We start from the raw sequence: 22,827 nt of genomic DNA, 5'->3' as shown, positions 1-22,827 counted from the left end.
GTTAGATCCACTATGGACTGGACTCTCACTATTATGTTGGATCCACTATGGACTGGACTCTCACTATTATGTTAGATCCACTATGGACTGGACTCTCACTATTATGTTAGATCCACTATGGACTGCACTCTCAATATTATGTTAGATCCACTATGGACTGGACTCTCACTATTATGTTAGATCCACTATGGACTGGACTCACACTATTATGTTAGATCCACTATGGACTGGACTCTCACTATTATGTTAGATCCACTATGGACTGGACTCTCACTATTATGTTAGATCCACTATGGACTGGACTCTCACTATTATGTTAGATCCACTATGGACTGGACTCTCTCACTATTATGTTAGATCCACTATGGACTGGACTCTCACTATTATGTTGGATCCACTATGGACTGGACTCTCAATATTATGTTAGATCCACTATGGACTGGACTCTCACTATTATGTTAGATCCACTATGGACTGGACTCTCACTATTATGTTAGATCCACTATGGACTGGACTCTCACTATTATGTTAGATCCACTATGGACTGGACTCTCACTATTATGTTAGATCCACTATGGACTGGACTCTCACTATTATGTTAGTTCCACAATGGACTGGACTCTCACTATTATGTTAGATCCACTATGGACTGGACTCTCACTATTATGTTAGATCCACTATGGACTGGACTCTCACTATTATGTTAGATCCACTATGGACTGGACTCTCACTATTATGTTAGATCCACTATGGACTGGACTCTCACTATTATGTTAGATCCACTATGGACTGGACTCTCACTATTATGTTAGATCCACTATGGACTGGACTCTCACTATTATGTTAGATCCACTATGGACTGCACTCTCACTATTATGTTAGATCCACTATGGACTGGACTCTCACTATTATGTTAGATCCACTATGGACTGGACTCTCTCACTATTATGTTAGATCCACTATGGACTGGACTCTCACTATTATGTTGGATCCACTATGGACTGGACTCTCAATATTATGTTAGATCCACTATGGACTGGACTCTCACTATTATGTTAGATCCACTATGGACTGGACTCTCACTATTATGTTAGATCCACTATGGACTGGACTCTCACTATTATGTTAGATCCACTATGGACTGGACTCTCACTATTATGTTAGATCCACTATGGACTGGACTCTCACTATTATGTTAGATCCACTATGGACTGGACTCTCACTATTATGTTAGATCCACTATGGACTGGACTCTCACTATTATGTTAGATCCACTATGGACTGGACTCTCACTATTATGTTAGATCCACTATGGACTGCACTCTCACTATTATGTTAGATCCACTATGGACTGGACTCTCACTATTATGTTAGATCCACTATGGACTGGACTCTCTCACTATTATGTTAGATCCACTATGGACTGGACTCTCACTATTATGTTGGATCCACTATGGACTGGACTCTCAATATTATGTTAGATCCACTATGGACTGGACTCTCACTATTATGTTAGATCCACTATGGACTGGACTCTCACTATTATGTTGGATCCACTATGGACTGGACTCTCACTATTATGTTAGATCCACTATGGACTGCACTCTCACTATTATGTTAGATCCACTATGGACTGCACTCACACTATTATGTTAGATCCACTATGGACTGGACTCTCACTATTATGTTAGATCCCCTATGGACTGGACTCTCACTATTATGTTAGATCCACAATGGACTGGACTCTCACTATTATGTTTGATCCACTATGGACTGGACTCTCACTATTATGTTAGATCCACTATGGACTGGACTCTCACTATTATGTTAGATCCACTATGGACTGCACTCTCACTATTATGTTAGATCCACTATGGACTGGACTCTCACTATTATGTTTGATCCACTATGGACTGGACTCTCACTATTATGTTAGATCCACTATGGACTGCACTCTCACTATTATGTTAGATCCACTATGGACTGGACTCTCACTATTATGTTAGATCCACTATGGACTGGACTCTCACTATTATGTTAGATCCACTATGGACTGGACTCTCACTATTATGTTAGATCCACTATGGACTGGACTCTCACTATTATGTTAGATCCACTATGGACTGGACTCTCACTATTATGTTGGATCCACTATGGACTGAACTCTCACTATTATGTTAGATCCACTATGGACTGGACTCTCACTATTATGTTAGATCCACTATGGACTGGACTCTCTCACTATTATGTTAGATCCACTATGGACTGGACTCTCACTATTATGTTGGATCCACTATGGACTGGACTCTCACTATTATGTTAGATCCACAATGGACTGGACTCTCACTATTATGTTAGATCCACTATGGACTGGACTCTCACTATTATGTTAGATCCACTATGGACTGCACTCTCACTATTATGTTAGATCCACTATGGACTGGACTCTCACTATTATGTTTGATCCACTATGGACTGGACTCTCACTATTATGTTAGATCCACTATGGACTGCACTCTCACTATTATGTTAGATCCACTATGGACTGGACTCTCACTATTATGTTAGATCCACTATGGACTGGACTCTCACTATTATGTTAGATCCACTATGGACTGGACTCTCACTATTATGTTAGATCCACTATGGACTGGACTCTCTCACTATTATGTTAGATCCACTATGGACTGGACTCTCACTATTATGTTGGATCCACTATGGACTGGACTCTCACTATTATGTTAGATCCACTATGGACTGGCTCTCACTATTATGTTAGATCCACTATGGACTGGACTCTCACTATTATGTTAGATCCACTATGGACTGGACTCTCACTATTATGTTAGATCCACTATGGACTGCACTCTCACTATTATGTTAGATCCACTATGGACTGGACTCTCACTATTATGTTAGATCCACTATGGACTGGACTCTCACTATTATGTTAGATCCACTATGGACTGGACTCTCACTATTATGTTAGATCCACTATGGACTGGACTCTCACTATTATGTTAGATCCACTATGGACTGGACTCTCACTATTATGTTAGATCCACTATGGACTGGACTCTCACTATTATGTTAGATCCACTATGGACTGGACTCTCACTATTATGTTAGATCCACTATGGACTGCATTCTCACTATTATGTTAGATCCACTATGGACTGGACTCTCACTATTATGTTAGATCCACTATGGACTGGACTCTCACTATTATGTTAGATCCACTATGGACTGGACTCTCACTATTATGTTAGATCCACTATGGACTGCATTCTCACTATTATGTTAGATCCACTATGGACTGGACTCTCACTATTATGTTAGATCCACTATGGACTGGACTCTCACTATTATGTTGGATCCACTATGGACTGGACTTTCACAATATTATGTCAGAGCCACTCGACATCCATTGCATCCGGTCTCCCCTGGGGGGGTTAGCTGCTAAGTGGTTAGCAGCTAAATTATGTGTGTCCATACACAGTGTGGAGCCGCTCCTCCATACTTGCCAACCCTAGGGAGACTCCCAAAATTCAGCGCCTCTCCCGAAAACCAAAATTCACGCCCCCTTCAGCTCCATGCGGACCCGAGTGACGTGTCGACAACCTGTTTTCACGTCCGCTTTCCCACAATATAAACAGAGTGCCTGCCCAATGACGTTATAACTGTAGAATGATCGAGGGAGAGTTCTTGGTTTCTTATGTGGGTTTATTGTTAGGCAGTCTCATTAACGTCCTCCTAGCGCGGCAACAACACACAACAACAGCAGTCACGTTTTCGTCTACCGTAAAGTAGTTTGTCTGCCGTAAACATCAATGTTGTGACACACTTAAACAGGACAATACTGCCATCTAATGTACATGCATATGTGACAATAACATCTACGGCTTTTAGAGCAGTGGTTCTCAACCTTTTTTCAGAGATGTACCCCCTGTGAATATTTTTTTTAATTCAAGTACCCCCTAATCAGAGCAAAGCATTTTTGGTTGAAAAATAAGTAAAATACAGCACTATGTCATCAGTTTCTGATGTATTAAATTGTATGACAATGACAATGATTGTGCAAAATATGGCTCATTTGTAGTGGTCTTTTTTGAACTATTTGGAAAAAAATATATAAAAATAACTAAAAACTTGTTGAAAAATAAACAAGTGATTCAATTATAAATAAAGATTTCTACACACTGTGATGAGGTGCCGACTTGTCCAGGGTGTACAGCGCCTTCCGCCCGATTGTAGCTGAGATAGGCACCAGCGCCCCCCGCGACCCCAAAGGGAATAAGCGGTAGAAAATGGATGGATGGATAGCTGTGAATATACTCCTCCCCTCTTAACTACGCCCCCCGCCCCCCACTTCCTGTATTAAACATGTTACACACGGAGAGCGAGCTAATAGCTAAGCTAACCGTTAAGTATGAATAACTTTGAAAAATGGTTGCAGCACAAACCCGTGAGATCATGTTTCGTTTTTGTCATGTTTGGTTTTGTTTTTTTGGACAATCGGTTCCTCTGTTTGCACTCCCTTGTTTGTTTTATCACCATAGCTACTCGTTGATTTTCACCTTGCCCTCATGTCACGCCCCTGTCCTCAGCCCTCACACCTGTTTGTAATTATCCCTGGTATTATTTAAACCGGTAGTTGCCAAGGGTTCAGCCTGGCAACTTCGTATTTCTCAACCCCTTCATGCCATACCATGCTGTTCATTCATTTTGTCCGTGCCAAGTAAGTTTTTGTTATTTATGCCACAGTGCAAGTTTTTGTTTCATGTCTATAGTTTGTAGCCTTTGTGCCAGTCTTTTGTTTTTTCATTAGTCGAGTTTGTTCTCCGCCATTGTGCGCGCCATTTGTTTCCCCTTTTGTTAGTTGCAGTTAGTCCAGAACGCGGCAGCACGACTTTTAACAGGGGCCAGGAAACGCCAACATATAACCCCAATTCTTCAGAGTTTGCACTGGCTCCCTGTTCATTTTAGAATTGATTTTAAAACATTGCTGTTTGTTTTTAAATCTTTACATGGACTGGCACCTCAATATATCTCGGACCTCATCCAAATTTACATTCCTGCGCGCGCTCTGAGGTCCGAAAGCCAGCTCCAGCTCGTGGTGCCCAAGACCAAACTTAAGACCAGGGGAGACAGGGCCTTCTCTGTGGTCGGCCCTAAGCTCTGGAACACTCTGCCTCTCCATGTTCAAACTGCTTCCACAGTGGAGTGTTTTAAGTCTCGTTTTAAGACCCACTTTTATTCTTTGGCTTTTAACACTACGTGAGTTGTGTGGTCCTCTGTGTTTTTTATACACTTTGATTTCTATTTTACTGTTTTAATTGATTTTACCCTTTAAAATAGTTTTTAATCATATTTGTTTTTATTGGTTTTATATTTATTTATTTTTTGTTTTTATTCAGTCATTGGTGGAGCATAATATGTATATATATATATATATATATATATATCCATCCATCCATCCATTTTCTACATATATATATATATATATTTTTTTTTATTATTTTTTTTTTTTTTACAATTGTTTTTAACATGGCTGTGCAGCACTTTGGAAACGTTATTGTTGTTTAAATGTGCTATATAAATAACGTGGATTGGATTATAGTGTTTAATAAATAAAAATGCACTTGCATTTTCGCCTGGCTCGTGCCAATATTCCTTTGCGTCGAAAAAACAATCCAAGTCCCAGTCCAAGTCCTAACAGTGATTATTATATTTCCAATAATAATTTCACTCTGATTAGTCCAACCCACTTGAGACAAACACTCATAGATGAGTCTGTCTATTTTTTTGTTTGAATTCTTGCTTGGATTTTATTAATGTGACCGCCTGTATCGGTTGGGGACATCTCTACGCTGCTGATCCGCTTCCGCTTGAGATGGTTTCCTGTGGACGGGACTCTCGCTGCTGTCTTGGATCCGCTTGAACTGAACTCTCGCGGCTGTGTTGGAGCCACTATGGATTGAACTTTCACAGTATCATGTTAGACCCGCTCGACATCCATTGCTTTCGGTCCCCTAGAGGGGGGGGGGGGGGTTGCCCACATCTGAGGTCCTCTCCAAGGTTTCTCATAGTCAGCATTGTCACTGGCGTCCCACTGGATGTGAATTCTCCCTGCCCACTGGGTGTGAGTTTTCCTTGCCCTTTTGTGGGTTCTTCCGAGGATGTTGTAGTCGTAATGATTTGTGCAGTCCTTTGAGACATTTGTGATTTGGGGCTATATAAATAAACATTGATTGACTGATTGATTGATTGACATCAATGTTGATATCAGTTTTGTCAAAGTTTAGCTGTGGGTGCAAAATCTGCACATTGGTAGTTGGACAAGGTAGATACTGTACCTATCAGCGGGCCTAAATGATTGAATAATTGGGGTCACAGGATTGACCCCTGGGGGATCCCTCAAGTTGGGTTTGAGAGACAGTAACACGATTCCAACAAAGTCCTGGAGATACTCCTCAGCTGTGTCAAAGGCAGAACTGAGCCTGGAGTCTGTGTTGATTATTCTTCACCCTGATCAAGACGTTTTGTGCTTTGTGCCGACTCCAGGCAAACAGGACTGCGCTCCGAGGATGTCCAGTATAAACATCAGCATGGACAGCTGCACCGCCACCCTGCAGGTTCCTATGTGCCAGGGCCAATGTGTGTCTCAGACCAGGTCGGTAGGCGAAGCGGTCTGGTAAACTGCTGACGCTTTGATTCAACTTGTGTGTGTGTGTGTGTGTGTGTGCGTGTGTGTGTGTGTGTGTGTGAGAGACAGGGTGGCGCTGGATAGCATCCTGCAGGTGGAGCAGATCTGGACCTACTGCCAGGAGCTGGAATCGGAGTGGAGATCAGTGACCCTGCAATGTTTGGACCTGACGAGCCGACATTTCACCTACAAGCATATCACCAGTTGTGGCTGCACAAACTAAAACAAAAACACACAACGCGGGGATGATTTATCTTGTATTGCAATTAAGTATGCATTGTGTCAAATAAAGCTTTTCCCCCGAAATAATTATTTTTTTTTGCACTGTTTTTTTCTATCATTCACAATCCTAATGTAAGGCAAGTGTTATGAGCCGCTGCCCGGATCATATTTTGATTTAGGTTTTTGAGTCTTTTTGTGTTTTCTGTTTCTATTGGACTTTTTCGGTTCCTGGTTGTACTTCCTTGTTTAGTCTGTCACCATAGTTACGCATTAATTTCACCTGCCCCTTGCTTTTGACGCGCACCTGTTTTATGATTGCTGTCCTTATTTAAGCCTGCCTTTTCCGTTCATTCCGTGACGTCGGGGTGGCATCGTGGCGTGTGTTTGCGTTCTCGTGGTGCAGCGGAGATGGAACACAGCATTAAGGTAGGAATGATGATTTATTCCTAACTACAAAAAGAAACTAATAACAGAAATACTGGCACATAGGCACTACAGACAAAACAAACAGAACTAGCGTGGAAGCTAGAATGAACAGAAAGCGCTAGTATGTAAACTAGGGACGAGTAAACAAACAAAATAGCATGGAAGCTAACGAGTGAAACAAGATATTTACCACAATGCGGGAAGATCGACGTCACTTGTTGCGTGTAGCAAACTATAGTCCGAGAACGAATGACAAACAAGGGCGGTCTTAAATAACGAGATAATTAATCAAATCAGGTGCGTGACGACAAACAAGAAATAAGTGACACTAAATGAGTAACCATGACAACAGAAACCAAGCAGGAAGTGCCACCGGGAACCAAAGACGTCGAATACAACACAGGATGATAACAAAACCAGAATATGACATGGTCCAAGACGTGGACCATGACACATTCAGCCTTGCTTCCTAGTTTGTGTTTCGCGCAACAGTGACGACTTTGATTCCTGATTCTGATTACCAGTTCTGCTTGTGCTAGCTTGCATGCTAAGTTCCTTTGTTATTTCTGCAGCTCCCATGCTAGCTCTTTTGGTTTGCCTTTTGTGCCTTGTGCAAGTTTTTCTTTCTTAGTCTGTTTTATATTTTAAAATAAATCTTTGTTTCTTACCTCCACGCTGTGTCCGAGCCCGACTGCATCAAGAGAGAACGACCCGCATCACCACGATGCCACGCAATCGTCACAAAAAGAACACGTTTTTCTTTTTTCTATGCATTCTAAGTCGTAAAATACTGCAAGTACCAGGTGGTTAACAATACAGATAATGGCAGTACTCTATTGTTACCATAAAGCCCTCTAAAAAAAACCATCAAACACCGCCAACAATACTCCATTTACATTTCGTGACCTGAATATTACCAAGTATTAGTGATATTGAACGTTAATGAACTATTTTTAGCAACGCATTGATCACAAAGACCTTGACACGTTGAGCTGCTGCATCGCCTACGAGTTGGTGAAAGCAAATTTTAGACTATAAATCATGCCTCTCACCTGAATAGTAGAAGGTTGTGGACACAAACCAAGAAGTTGGTCAACTTTGACATCCAACGTAGATCCGAAGATGGTGAGAAAGACAATCGGGTGTATTATGATTAATTCATCTAAACGGAAAGATATAAACATCCCATCAGCAACCAAGTGAGAGCAGTCATTGTACAGTAAGTGATAGTTTTATTATGTTCATAGATTGTATATTTTGTTTAGTTTTCAGCAATACTGCTACTTACTGGATCTGTTTAGCTCACAGTTTCTAAAAATTTTAGAATACCCTCCTTATTTCAGGCTCAAAAATAGAAGTTGGTCAACTTTGACATCCAACGTAGATTCGAAGATGGTGAGAAAGACAATCGGGTGTGTTATGATTCATTCATCTAAACGGGATGATAAACATCCCATCAGCATCCCAGTGAGAGCAGACATTGTACAGTAAGTGATTTTATGTTCATAAATTGTATATCTTGTTTAGTTTTCAGCAATACTGCTGCTTGCAGGATCTGTTTACCTCACAGTTTCTAAAACTTGTAGATCACCCTCCTTATATTCAGGCTCAAAAATAGAAGTTGGTCAACTTTGACATCCAACGTAGATCCGAAGATGGCGAGAAAGACAATCGGGTGTGTTATGATTCATTCATCTAAACGGAAAGATATAAACATCCCATCAGCATCCCAGTGAGAGCAGACATTATACAGTAAGTGATTGTTTTATTATGTTCATAGATTGTATATCTTGTTTAGTTTTCAGCAATACTCCTACTTACTGGATCTGTTTAGCTCACAGTTTCTAAAACTTGTAGATTACCCTCCTTATATTCAGGCTCAAAAATAGAAGTTTCTAGATCACCATTTGTCCCAAAGTAGTCTTTGTGTCATAAAGTCTGCCGTGATTTGTTGTACTGTTGTTGTTGAAGGGGAAAGCAATCATTGTGATGCATCTCTGATTGGTAATGGGTCCCATTTTTATAGACTTTGGTAATTGGTCACATTTTTATAGACTTTGGTATGACTCGGTCAGGGTTTGAACTCATGACCTACTGATCTGAGGGTGGACACTCTAACCACAAGGTCACTAAGCCTGAACTATTTTTACTTATTTCTTATTCTCCACTTTCTTGTCTTACTTTGACTGCCTCTGCATCTTTTTCCTCCATTATCTTCGTGCACTCTTTTAGCACTCAACTTTCCTTCATTACCTCCTCTGCCCTTCTTTCCTCTCTCCTCCCGTCTAGTCCTTTCCATGCCTTCCTCACTATCCCCTTCCATCTCCATCCAGTCACAAATCAGACTATGCAAAAAGCGCCAAAAAGATTCAAGCAAATGATACTCTCTGCGGAGGGAAGTGTAGTCAGCGCGGCCTGTAGGAGCAAAAGTCACCGCCGCTGTCCAGGGAGCTGAGGACGAGCACCATCGGGCAAGGACGACGACGAGACACAGCTGGCAGGTGATTAAATTTTAAAGGTGGTACGTGTTAATCTAATCATCTGTTGTCTTTAACAGTAAGCGGCCGGGAGCAGGAGGAGAGAGAGGATACGGACGTGACTGAAAAGTCACGTTCTGAGAGAGAAAACTTTGGATAAAAACATATAATTAAAACTCTTGTTAAAACCTGCACGCTTGGATCCTGTGAAATGTCTGTCAGTGGGACCGCTAGGAAGCGACTTCCACACTCTCCTAGTCCGCCACTGATCCTTGGTACACTTACGCTTCCGGCCGAGCTGTCCTCTCAATCCAAGCACCTACCTAAAGTTTACTTTATATTCTAATCTAATATAATCCATCCATTTTCTACCGCTTATCCTCTTTTTGGGGTCGCGGGGGGCGCTGGTGCCTATCTCAGCTACAATCGGGCGGAAGGCGGCGTACACCCTGGACAAGTCGCCACCTTATCACAGTCTAATATAATCTAATAACATTATTAATGAGGCAGCAGGGGGTACAGAATTTTCATATCATCATTATTGTAACGTTTGGGTGCGTTCTCTCATTGATGCAAGCGGAATGGAACACAGCGTGAAGGTAAGAATGATGATTTATTAAACTACAAAACAGACTAGGAACAGAAAACTTGCACAAAAGGCACTAAAGACAAAAACCAACAGAACTAGCATGTGAGCTAGACAGAACTAAGAACGCTAGCATGTGAGCTAGGAAAATAAATATACAAATAGCGTGGAAGTTAACAAGTTCAAAAGTACTTTACCACAATACGGGATAGCGACGTCACCTGTTGCGTGGAAAGCAAATTACACTGCGAGACCGAAAGACAAACAAAGGCAGGTTTTAATAGGGAGGATAATCAAAGGCAGGTGCGCGTGAAAGATAAAAAGCAGGTGACGCGAATGTGTTACTATGGGAACGGAACAAAACTGGAAGTGCCACCAGGAACTAAGGAAGACAAAATAACAGAACACAATACCAAGACGGAAAAAAAACAGAATAAGACATGATCCAAGTAGTGGATCATGAAAATTATAGGGTGTTGTATGTAGAATTTTGAGTACAAAAATGAATATATTCTATTTTGGAATAAGGCTGCAACATAAAACTTATATTTTTTTTAAGTGAAGTGCTGTGAATACTTTCCGGATGCACTATAAGGTCAATGTCATGGCCTGCAAATAGTCAGGATGTTGATCCAATTGAAAATGTGTGGTGATAATTGACGAAAATGATCCATGACAGGACTCCAACCTGCATCATGGAAGCAATCAGAGAAAGTTGGAGCAAGATTGATAAAGAGTACGGTTTGTCACTCGTTAAAGTCCATGTCTCAAGAGACTGCAAGCTGTTATAAAAGGCAAAGTTGGTGCACAAAATACTAGTGGTGTGTTGAATTCCATAGTTTTCCCCAGAATTTAGTGATTGCATCATTTTTTTAAACTCTGCTTATTACAACACACTATTACTGAAGACAACTGTTTTAATTTCAATGGCTTTTTAAAGCCAAAGCCAGAAAGTTTTTTGAAATACATTCTTTAATCATGTCTTTTATCTGCTTTTTTCTACAAAAAGCACAACGCAGCTACACAATACCATCGGCCAATAATGTAATAATAATCCAATGCAAACTAGTACCTGTATGACAGGGGTGTCCAAAGTGCGGCCCGGGGGCCATTTGCGGCCCGCAGCTAATTGTTTGGTGGCCCGCCACACATTCTGGAAATACTATTGCAAAAATAAAAAATAAAAACACTAAAAAAAGTAGAATAACGTGAAATCTAACAGGGAAAAGTTGCAATGTGACACAAAGCTGCCACGCAGGCTGTTTGTTTTTCTTTGGTTTTTCTTTATTTTGCTCTTATTGTCAATGCTAAAAAAAAAAATGAATTATTGACCTATAAGGCTCCAAATACTTCAAATATTTCACTTTATGTTTTATGTGGAAGATATTATGTGAATATACTGTGTGGTTGCCATATAAAAACAGTGATTTCTTTGACAAAAGAGCATAAAACCAACAAAATAATAGTTCAAACATAAAATCGACAGATATATCTGAAGTTGATCTCGTAACTTAAGTGTTGAAAGTAAAAAAAATAATAACAAAAATGTATGAGTGGGGGACCTTCTGGATCCCAAAGATATTTAGTGGGATTTTATTTTATTTTTTCACTATGATTGCTTAGAAATAACAATATGTTAGAGAAAAAGCGCTATATAAATATAATTCACATTTAAATCAATGATGTCCTGCATTATTGATCTTTTTAGGGCTCCAATTACTTCAGATCAAACATTGCTTTCTGAATGTTTTGGGCAATGGGGGAAATACTGCATATTTCAGTTTTACTATAAAAAGCAAAGTTGTCTGACTGAAAAGGCATAAAACCTTTTTTTTTTTTTTTTTACTTTATATCAACCTGAAGTTGATCTACAGGTGCTGGTCATATTATTAGAATATCATGAAAAAGTTGATTTATTTCAGTAATTCCATTTAGAAAGTCAAACTTGTAGAATGTATACATTCATTCCAAACAGACTGATACATCTCAAGTGTTTTTTGCCAAAAAGGAGATGATTATAGCTGACAACATCTCAGAAAATTAGAATATGGTGAAAAGGTCAGATATTGAAGACACCTGGTGCCACACTCTTAATTAGCTAACTAACTCAAAACACCTGGAAAAGCCTTTAAATGGTCTCTCGTTTTGATTCTGTATGACACACAATCATGGGGAAGACTGCTGACTTGACAACTGTCAAAAAGATGACCATTGATACTTTAAAGAAGGAGGGCAAGGCACAAAAGGTCATTGTCAAAGAGGTTAGATGTTCCCAGAGCTCTGTGTCCAAGCACATTAATAGAGAGGAAGATGTGGTAGAAAAAAAGTGTACAAGCAAGAGGGATAATCCTGGAGAGGATTGTCAAACAAAACCGATTCAAAAATGTGGGGGAGATCCACAAAGAGTGGACTGCAGCTGGAGTCAGTGCTTCAAGAACCACCACGCACCAACGTATGCAAGATATGGGCTCCAGCTGTCGCATTCCTTGTGTAAAGCCATTCTTGAATAAGAGACACCATCAAAAGCGTCTTGCCTGGGCTCAAGACAAAAAGGACTGGACTGCTGCTGAGTGGTCCAAAGTTATGTTTTCAGGTGAAAGTAAATTTTGTAATTTTATTCTAATAATATGACCAGCACCTGTAGAGATTTACTGTAAGCGTTACATAAAAAATGTAAATAATTTGACTTATTTTTAACATGTTAATGACGGAGACCCTCTATGGTCCCAGGGAGTCCTAAAGGTAAAAAAAAAAAAGAATCCATATATTTTGTTATGGTTTCAAAATGAAAAATATCAAAACGGCCCCCGCATGTTTTAATTTTCCTTTGTGTGGCCCTCAGTGGAAAAAGTTTGGACACCCCTGCTGTATGACGAACAGCACTATATGCTATGTTGTCATCACGGAAAAACTACATACATGAACGTTTAAACAATTTATTACCAAACATCACAACTATACAACCATACAAAACAAGAAATTATCTTTTATTCTTTTTAAAAAACAACAAAAAGAAGGATATACGAGATCAAAGGTCAGTGGACGACGGAGTTTAGCGGCTCAGCTCTGATGTTTCCTAAGTCCAACGTGGAGTCCGTCTCCTCGTCGATCTCGCCAATCACAGCCCTGACGCGCACACGAAGATGATGTGATGGTGACAAGTGAAAAAGCAGAAGGAAATGAGGTGAAAGGTCACTCACACGTTGTCACCCCTGACGATGTAAAGTCCCAGGACCACCTGCTCCACACCCTGACCGGAACTGAACACACGCTCATGACTCTCATCCAGGATCAAGTTGATGGTCTGGTCGAAGCCCTTCAGCGTTCCCTGAGGAACACACAACGTTTATTCCTCACGGTCAACTGTGGTTTTAAAGGCCTATTGAAACCCGCTATTACCGACCACGCAGTCTGATAGTTTATATATCAATGATGAAATATTAACATTGCAACACATGCCAATACGGCCTTTCTAGTTTACTAAATTGCAATTTTAAATTTCCCGCGAAGTGTCCTGTTGAAAATGTTGCGGTATGATGACACGTGCGTTTGACGTCACCGGTTATAGCGGACATTTTTTTCCAGCCCGATCCAAGCAATAAGTAGTCTGCATTAATCGCATAATTACACAGTATTCTGGACATCTGTGTTGCTGAATCTTTTGCAACGTGTTCAATTAATAATGGAGAAGTCCAAGTAGAAAGATGGAGGTGGGAAGAGGTGTATTGCGGCTGCCTTTAGCAACACAAACACAGCCGGTCTTTCCTTGTCTAAAATTCCCGAAGGTGAAGCCTTACTATGGAACAGAGCGGTCAAGCGAACATGGTTCCCGACCACATGTCAACCGGCAGGTTTCGGTGAGAAAATTGTGGTAGTAAGTTGGCTCTTACCGTAGTTATGAGCGGAGCTTGCGTCCTCCTGCAGCTGCGGACTATTACCTCTTCCCACCGGAGACACTGGCGGTCACCACACCCGTGGCCACACCCCTCCGACTTTCAGGTACCATATAATCTCACTAAAACACTAGTAACAAAATAAGCATATAAGGGATTTTTCAGAATTATCCTGGTAAATGTGTCTAATAACATCTGAAACGCTCTTACTGCCCTCGCCTTTTTGTTTTTAACATGTTTTTATTTTATTTTATTTTTTTATATATGTTCCTGCATCGTTCCCAGCTATAAATCATCTGTTTTCATCGCATAATTCCACAGTATTCTGGACAACTATGTTGCTGAATCTTTTGCAATTTGTTCAATGAATAATGGAGACATCAAAGAAGGAAGCTGTAGGTGGGAAGCGGTGTATTGCGGCCGCCTTTAGCAACACAAACACAGCCGGTGTTTCATTGTTTACATTCCCGAAAGATGACGGTGAAGCTTTACTATGGAACAGAGATGTCAAGCGAACACGGTTGGATTGGACCACACACACAAAGTACAGTGTATTATGCAGCGATCATTTCAAAAGATCGTGTTTCGAAGAGGGTCCCTTGCGAAGGGCAGAGATGGGCATCGTCATCACCCGTCGACTGGTGCTGAAGAAAGGTGCGGGGCCGACCTTCAGGTTGTACAGGTACGACCATATAATCTCACTAAAACACTAGTAACACAATAAGCAGATAAGGGATTTTCCCAAATTATCCTAGTAAATTTGTCTAATAACATCTGAATCGCTCCCACTGTATAGTCTTTTTTTTTTTTCCTAGTCCTTAACTCTCACTATCCTCATCCACAAATCTTTCATCCTCGCTCAAATTTATGGGGAAATTGTAGCTTTCTCGGTCCGAATCGCTCTAGCTGTTGGTGGCTATGATTGTAAACAATGTGAGGAGCTCTACAACCGGTGACGTCACTCGCAGATTGTCTGCTACTTCCGGCACAGGCAAAGCTTTTTGATTAGCGACCAAAAGTTGCGAACTTTATCGTCGATCTTCTCTACTAAATCCTTTCGGCAAAAATATGGCAATATCGCGAAATGATCAAGTATGACACATAGAATGGACCTGCTATCCCCGTTGGAATAAAATGATAAATGGGTTGTACTTGTATAGCGCTTTTCTACCTTTCAAGGTAATCAAAGCGCTTTGACACTACTTCCACATTTACCCATTCACACACACATTCACACACTGATGGAGGGAGCTGCCATGCAAGGCGCTAACCAGCACCCATCAGGAGCCAGGGTGAAGTGTCTTGCTCAGGACACAACGGACGTGACGAGGTTGGTACTAGGTGGGGATTGAACCAGGGACCCTCGGGTTGCGCACTGGCCACTCTTCCACTGTGCCACGCCGACCCAATAAAAAATAAGAACATCTCATTTCAGTAGGCCTTTAAAGGCCTACTGAAATGAGATTTTGTAGGGCTCCTCACATCCTCACATTGTTTATAATCATAGCCACCAGCAGCATGTGCAATTCGGGCCGAGAAAGCGACGGGTTCCCTATTAATTTGAGCGAGGATGAAAGATTCGTGGATGAGGAAAATTAGAGTGAAGCACTAAAAAAAGAAAAAAAGAAAAGGCGACGGCTCCAGGCGACGGCAGTGTGAGCAATTCATATGGTTTTAGACACATTTACAAGGATAATTCTGGAAAATCCCTCATCTGCTTATTGTGTTACTAGTGTTTTAGTGAGATTATATGGTCATACCTGAAAGTCAGAGGGCTGTGTTGAACGCCAGTGTCTCTGAGAGAAGCCAATGCAGGAGCCAAGATCACAGCTACCTTTTTGACAGCTACAGGAGGAGGTCGCATAATCCACTCAAGTGTCCGGTAAGAGCTGACTTAATATCCCGATTTTCCCATACGAAAACTTGCTGGTTGACGTAGGGAAGCGTGTTCGCTTAACCACTCTGTTAAAGCTTCACAACAAACAAAGAAACACCGGCTGTGTTTCGGTGCTTAAGGCAGCTGCAATCCACCGCTTTCCACCAACAGCATTCTTATTTATAGTCTCCATTATTAATTGAACAAATTGCAAAAGATTCAGCAACAGATGTCCAAAATACTGTGTAATTATGCGATGAAAAGAGACGACTTTTAGCCGTAAGTGGTGCTGGGCTAATATGTCCCCTCCAACCCGAGGCATCACAAACACGCGTCATCATTACGCGACAGGAAACTACGTGGGAAATTTTAAATTGTGATTTAGTAAACTAAACTGGCCGTATTGGCATGTGTTGCAATGTTAAGATTTCCATACATCCATCCATCTTCGTCCGCTTATCCGATGTCGGGTCGCGGGGGCAGCAGCCTAAGCAGGGAAGCCCAGACTTCCCTCTCCCCAGCGACTTCGTCTTGCTCTTCCCGGGGGATCCCGAGGCGTTCCCAGGCCAGCCGGGAGACGTAGTCTTCCCAACGTGTCCTGGGTCTTCCCCGTGGTTTCCTACCGTTTGGACGTGTCCTAAACCCCTCCCTCGGGAGGCGTTCAGGTGGCATCCTGACCAGATGCCCGAACCACCTAATCTGGCTCCTCTCGATGTGGAGGAGCAGCGGCTTTACTTTGAGCTCCTCCCGGATGGCAGAGCTTCTCACCCTATCTCTAAGGGAGAGCCCCGCCACACGGCGGAGGAAACTCATTTCGGCCGCTTGTACCCGAGATCTTATCCTTTCGGTCATGACCCAAAGCTCATGACCATAGGTGAGGATGGGAACGTAGATCAACCGGTAAATTGAGAGCTTTGCCTTCCGGCTCAGCCCATTCTTCACCACAACGGATCGGTACAACGTCCGCATTACTGAAGACGCCGCACCGATCCGCCTGTCGATCGCACGATCCACTCTTCCCTCACTCGTGAACAAGACTCCTAGGTACTTGAACTCCTCCACTTGGGGCAGGGTCTCCTCCCCAAATTGGAGATGGCACTCCACACTTTTCCGGGGGAGAACCATGGAGTCGGACTTGGAGGTGCTGAGTCTCATTCCGGTCGCTTCACACTCTGCTGCGAACTGATCCAGTGAGAGCTAAAGATCCCGGCCAGATGAAGCATTCAGAACCACATCATCTGCAAAAAGCAGAGACCTAATCCCGCGGCCACCAAACCGGAACCCCTCAACGCCTTGACTGCGCCTAGAAATTCTGTCCATAAAAGTTATGAACAGAATCGGTGACAAAGGACAGCCTTGGCGGAGTCCAACCCTCACTGGAAACACGTCCGACTTACTGCCAGCAATGCGTACCAAGCTCTGACACTGATCGTACAGGGAGCGGACCGCCAAAATAAGACAGTCCGATACCCCATACTCTCTGAGCACTCCCCACAGGACTTTCAGAGGGACACAGTCGAATGCCTTCTCCAAGTAGGTGGGCAAACTCCCATGCACCCTCAAGAACCCTGCGGAGAGTATAGAGCTGGTCCACAGTTCCACGACCAGGACGAAAACCACACTGTTCCTCCTGAATCCGAGGTTCGACTATCCGGCGAAGCCTCCTCTCCAGTACACCTGAATAAACCTTACCGGGGAGGCTGAGTGTGATCCCGCGATAGTTGGAACACACCCCCCTCACCACCACCCCAGTCTGCGAATCCAGATGTACCGCCCCCGATGTCCACGCGATGCTGTTAAGATTTCATCATTGATATATAAACTATCAGACTGCGTGGTCGGTAGTAATGGGTTTCAGTAGGCCTTTTAAAAAAAAAAACACACATTGAACTAACCACTATCATTCTGCCGTCTGACGTCACTATGGCCACCGTGCCTGGGCGGGATCAAAGGTCAAGGCAACAAGCTGGCGGTTAACTTTCAGTCACGTGACATGCATATAGAAGATGGTGAAGCTAAGTTGTATTATCTTTTATAGTTTATATATATATATATATACATATATATATATATATATATATACTGGTTTGTTTGAGTTTAGCTCCGTACAAGGCTAGCTGCTAAGAGCTACATGCTAACATTCATTCAAACGGAAGAGGGTTAAAGCTAGCATGCTAGTTAGCTGGAGGAGGATACGGTTAATGTAGCTCTCCAGGGCCGTGGACATCTTTCCTGCCGTCTATCCAGCGACCGCGTCGGGGAAGGTTTCCGTCGGAGAGTCGCTTGCAGAACAATATTGTCAAGAAAGCGATGGAGAAGCAAGCTAGCAGAGAAGCTACCAAACACAGGAAGCAGCGTGGTAACATACGTCATGTCCGGTTACGTCACTTCCTCTGTGGGTGTGTTTTTGTTCGCCAATTCTAATGCTTCTATCTTAGAGCCGGACTGGTAAAATCCCTGCACGATAACTTAAAAATAAAGAGACCTTTAGATTGTTTTCTGTGTTTAAAAATAGAAGAAGCACCTTCTGAAAATGTACAAATCATAATGTTGTTGTTTGTTTACACTTACATGTTGCGGTTAATAGTATTCTATCTTTATTTGTCGTTATTTATATTTTCTGAATTAATGATGTGGTCATGTTCATCAGTCAACTCAATAGTGTTCATTTTCAATCCATCTAGATAGAAAAATATCAAAATCAAATTACAGTATGTGGTGAAGAAGGAGCTGAGCCGGAAGGCAAAGCTCTCAATTTACCGGTCGATCTACGTTCCCATCCTCACCTATGGTCATGAGCTTTGGGTCATGACAGAAAGGATAAGATCACGGGTACAAGCGGCCGAAATGAGTTTCCTCCGCCGGGTGGCGGGGCTCTCCCTTAGAGATAGGGTGAGAAGCTCTGCCATCCGGGAGGAACTCAAAGTAAAGCCGCTGCTCCTCCACATCGAGAGGAGCCAGATGAGGTGGTTCGGGCATCTGGTCAGGATGCCACCCGAACGCCTCCCTAGGGAGGTGTTTAGGGCACGTCCAGTTGGTAGGAGGCCACGGGGAAGACCCAGGACACGTTGGGAAGACTATGTCTCCCGGCTGGCCTGGGAACGCCTCGGGATCCCCCGGGAAGAGCTAGACGAAGTGGCTGGAGATAGGGAAGTCTGGGTTTCCCTGCTTAGGCTGCTGCCCCCGCGACCCGACCTCGGATAAGCGGAAGATGATGGATGGATGGATGGAAATTACAGTATGCCATGTATGTAGTTTGATCATTTTCCTCGATTGATGTTCTAACATCATGTGGTTTATTTTGTACATATGTACCATCATCTAGAGAAGGGGTCGCCAACCTTTACCACTCAAAGAGCCATTTTGACCTGTTTCACAAAATAAAGAAAACTATGGGAGCCACAAGACTTTTGAAATTAAAAATGAAATAACACAGCGTACAAAGTTTTGTTCTGCTTTGTGCTATGTATTAACCAGGGGTCTCAGACACACGGCCCGCAACTTAATATGAAAATGTAATATTAGTGCAAGTTTTATTTGAATGCCGCTTGACAACATCACATTTGCCAACCATCTCAATTTTTCCGGAAGACTACCGAGTTTCAGAGCAACCTTTCTTTCGACTGTCTGCTGGGTTTTTTCACCCAAACAACAATAATAAGGGTGTGCTATGATGACAATGCGTTTAGCGCCCTCCACAACCGTAACAAACAGCTTATCAGCTCATTCATATATTGTATGAGGCTTCTGCAGACACACATAAGCGACTGTAAAGCATACTTGCTCAACAGCCATACAGGTTACACTGAGGGTTGTGATATAAACAAATTTAACACTCTTACTAATATGCGCCACACTGTGAACCCACACCAAACAAGAATGACAAACACATTTTGGGAGAACATCCGCACTGTAACACATTATAAACGCAACATAAATACACAGAATCCAATGCATCCCTGACTCTTCCGGGCTCCATTATACACCCGGCCCACGGGCCGTATGTTTGACACCCCTGATCTAGAGTGAGTTGAATAATGTCTACTAATACTACTACTAGTAGTGCTTATGATAGGTGAAGACAAAGTGAGTAGTTGTCCTAGTTATATACTAGCACTACTCATGGTAGGTGAAATGTTTGATTAATAATAGTTACACTATCAGACAAAGTGAGTAGTTGTACTAATATTAGAAGCCTACTACAAATAAAAGTAGGTCAAATTAATAGAGTTTATGTCATAATAATACAAAGACTAGTATTACTAATATTCCACAAATTGGGTAGTTGTACTAATACATAAAGGCTAGTAATAGACTAAGTTAGTTGTTGTTCTACTAGTACTTGTACTACAGTAGGAGGAGTATGTGAAAAAAGTGAGTAGTTTGACTACTAATACTTATGATTATATTAATTATAGACAAAATTAGTAGTTTACTAATACTAAAACCGTGAGTAAGTGAGTTGTTCTAATACTTGTAGGTGAAAAAAAATGAGTAATGTGACTAATAATACTTAGAAGAGTACCACTAATATTAGGCAAAGTGAGTAGTTGTTGACAATTAAACAAATTGAGTAGATACTAATAAATTAGGTATAGTTTTACTAAAACTTACACTAGTACTACTATCAGTTGTACTAATACTTTGACTAATAATAGACAAAGTTAGTAGTTCCATTAATATTAGTACTATTCATAGTTACAGATTAAATAAAGTGAGTAGTTGTCCTCGTGATACAAGTACTACTAATAGTAGTCTTGGTGAAATAAAATTAGTATTTGTCCTAATAGTACTAGTACTACTTATAGTAGTAGGTGAGATAAAGTGAGTAGTTGTCCTAGTAAGACTGGTATTACTAATTGTAATATATAAAATAAAGTGAGGAATTTGACCAATAATACTTAGAAGAGTACCACTAATATTAGGCAAAGTGAGTAGTTGTACTAATAAAACTAAGACAAATAAAAACATTGAGGAATTATAAAAATACTAATAGATAAAAAAAAAAAAATGAGTATAGTTTTACTCAAACTTACACTAGTACTACTATCAGTTGTACTAATACTTAGACTAATAATAAACAAAGTTAGTAGTTCCATTAATACTAGTACTACTCATAGTTATAGGTGAAATAAAGTGAGTAGTTGTCCTAGTGATACAAGTACTACTAATAGTAGTGGGTGAAATAATGTGAGTATTTGTCCTAATAGTGATAGTACTACTAATAGCATTAGGTGAGATAAAGTGAGTAGTTGTCCTGGTAATACTAGTAATACTAATTGTGAAATAAAGTGAGTAATTGCCCTAGTAATACCAGTTCTACTAATAGTAGTAGGTGGAATAAAGTAAATAGTTGTCTTAGTAATACTAGTACTACTAATAGTAATAGGGGAAATAAAATGAGTAGTTGTCCTAATAGTAGTAGTACTTAATAGTAGTAGGTGACATAAAGTGAGTAGTTGTCCAAGTAAAACTAGTACTACTAATATTTGTAGGTGAGATAAAGTGAGTAGTTGTCCTAGTAATACTATAACTAATAGTAGTAAGTGAAATAAAGTGAGTAGTTTTAGTAATACTAGTACTACTAATAGTAGTCGGTGAAATAAAGTGAGTAGTTGTTCTTGTAATACTACTACTACTACGAAAAATAGTAGTCGGTGAAATTACGAAATAAGTAGTACAGTCGTAGTAATACTAGTACTGCTAACAGTAGTAGGTGAAATAAAGTGAGTATTTGTTGTAGTAATACTACTACTACTAATAGTAGTAGGTTAAATTATGAAATAAGTAGTACAGTCGTATTAATACTAGTACTACTAATAGTAGAAGGTGAAATAAAGTGAGTTGTTGTCGTAGTACTACTAATAGTAGTAGTTGAGATAAAGTGAGCTATTGTTGTAGTAATATTAGCGTACTAATAGTAAGTGAAATTAAGTGAGTCGTTGTCCTAGTAATAATAATACTAATAGTAGTAGGTGAAATAAAGGGAGTTGTTTCCTAGTACTACTAATAGTAGGAGTTGAGATAAAGTGAGTAGTTGTCCTAGTAATACTAGTACTACTTATCGTAGTAGGTGAAATAAAGTGAGTAGTTGTCCTAATAATACTAGTACTACTAATAGTAGTATGTGAAATAAAGTGAGCTATTGTTGTAGTAATACTAGTACTACTTATTGTAGTAGGTGAAATAAAGTGAGCAGTTGTCCTAATAATACTAGTACTACTAATAGTAGGTCAAATAAAGTGAGCTATTGTTGTAGTAATATTAGTGCTACTAATAGTAGGTTAAATAAAGTGAGTAGTTGTCGTAGTAATACTAGTACTACTAATAGTAGTAGGTGAAATAAAGTGAACGATTGTTGTAGTAATATTAGTACTACTAATAGTAGGTGAAATAAAGTGAGTAGTTGTCGTAGTAATACTAGTACTACTAATAGTAGTAGGTGAACTAATGAAATAAGTTGTGCAGTTGTAGTAATACTAGTACTACTAACAGTAGTAGGTGAAATAAAGTGAGTAATTGTCCTAGTAATACTAGTACTACTAATAGTAGTTTGTGAAATAAAGTGAGCAGTTGTCCTAATAATACTAGTACTACTAATAGTAATAGATGAAATAAAGTGAGTAGTTGTCTTAGTAATA

General features: G+C 40.8%; 2 protein-coding genes across 2 annotated transcripts in view; one reads left to right on the top strand and one right to left on the bottom strand.

Annotated features, from left to right (window-relative positions):
* The window catches only part of LOC133561307 (mucin-19-like), a 101,029-nt gene extending 93,002 nt beyond the window's left edge, over positions 1–8,027 (top strand). The window contains exons 43-44 of the mRNA XM_061914672.1: positions 6,565–6,673; positions 6,776–8,027. Of these exons, the coding sequence (XP_061770656.1) occupies positions 6,565–6,673; positions 6,776–6,929 (263 nt within the window). The 3' untranslated portion in view covers positions 6,930–8,027. The remainder of the gene's footprint in view (positions 1–6,564; positions 6,674–6,775) is intronic.
* Positions 8,028–13,339: 5,312 nt separating this feature from the next.
* On the bottom strand, positions 13,340–18,574 carry lsm8 (LSM8 homolog, U6 small nuclear RNA associated). Its single transcript, XM_061914443.1, has 4 exons — positions 18,383–18,574; positions 18,082–18,122; positions 13,618–13,745; positions 13,340–13,543 (listed from the first exon to the last, which is right to left on the bottom strand). Exons 1-4 carry the CDS (start codon positions 18,411–18,413, stop codon positions 13,453–13,455), a joined length of 291 nt encoding a protein of 96 aa, XP_061770427.1. The 5' UTR covers positions 18,414–18,574; the 3' UTR covers positions 13,340–13,452.
* Between the last annotated feature and the right edge of the window lie 4,253 nt (positions 18,575–22,827).

The sequence above is a fragment of the Nerophis ophidion genome, linkage group LG10, assembly GCF_033978795.1.
Source record: "Nerophis ophidion isolate RoL-2023_Sa linkage group LG10, RoL_Noph_v1.0, whole genome shotgun sequence".
In the NCBI taxonomy this organism is placed as follows: Eukaryota; Metazoa; Chordata; class Actinopteri; order Syngnathiformes; family Syngnathidae; genus Nerophis; species Nerophis ophidion.
The sequence above is the reverse complement of the archived record's forward strand: the minus strand, read 5'-3'. Positions and strand labels throughout refer to the sequence as shown.

Bases quoted from the DNA above. Each gene is read 5' to 3' on its own strand.
- lsm8 (XM_061914443.1), bottom strand. From the start codon at position 18,413: ATGTCCACGGCCCTGGAGAGCTACATTAACC. The intron at 18,123-18,382 runs GTATCCTCCTCC...GATCCCGCCCAG, and splicing joins CCTGGAGAGCTACATTAACC to GCACGGTGGCCATAGTGACG. The intron at 13,544-13,617 runs GTGAGTGACCTT...TGTGCGCGTCAG, and splicing joins ATCGTCAGGGGTGACAACGT to GGCTGTGATTGGCGAGATCG.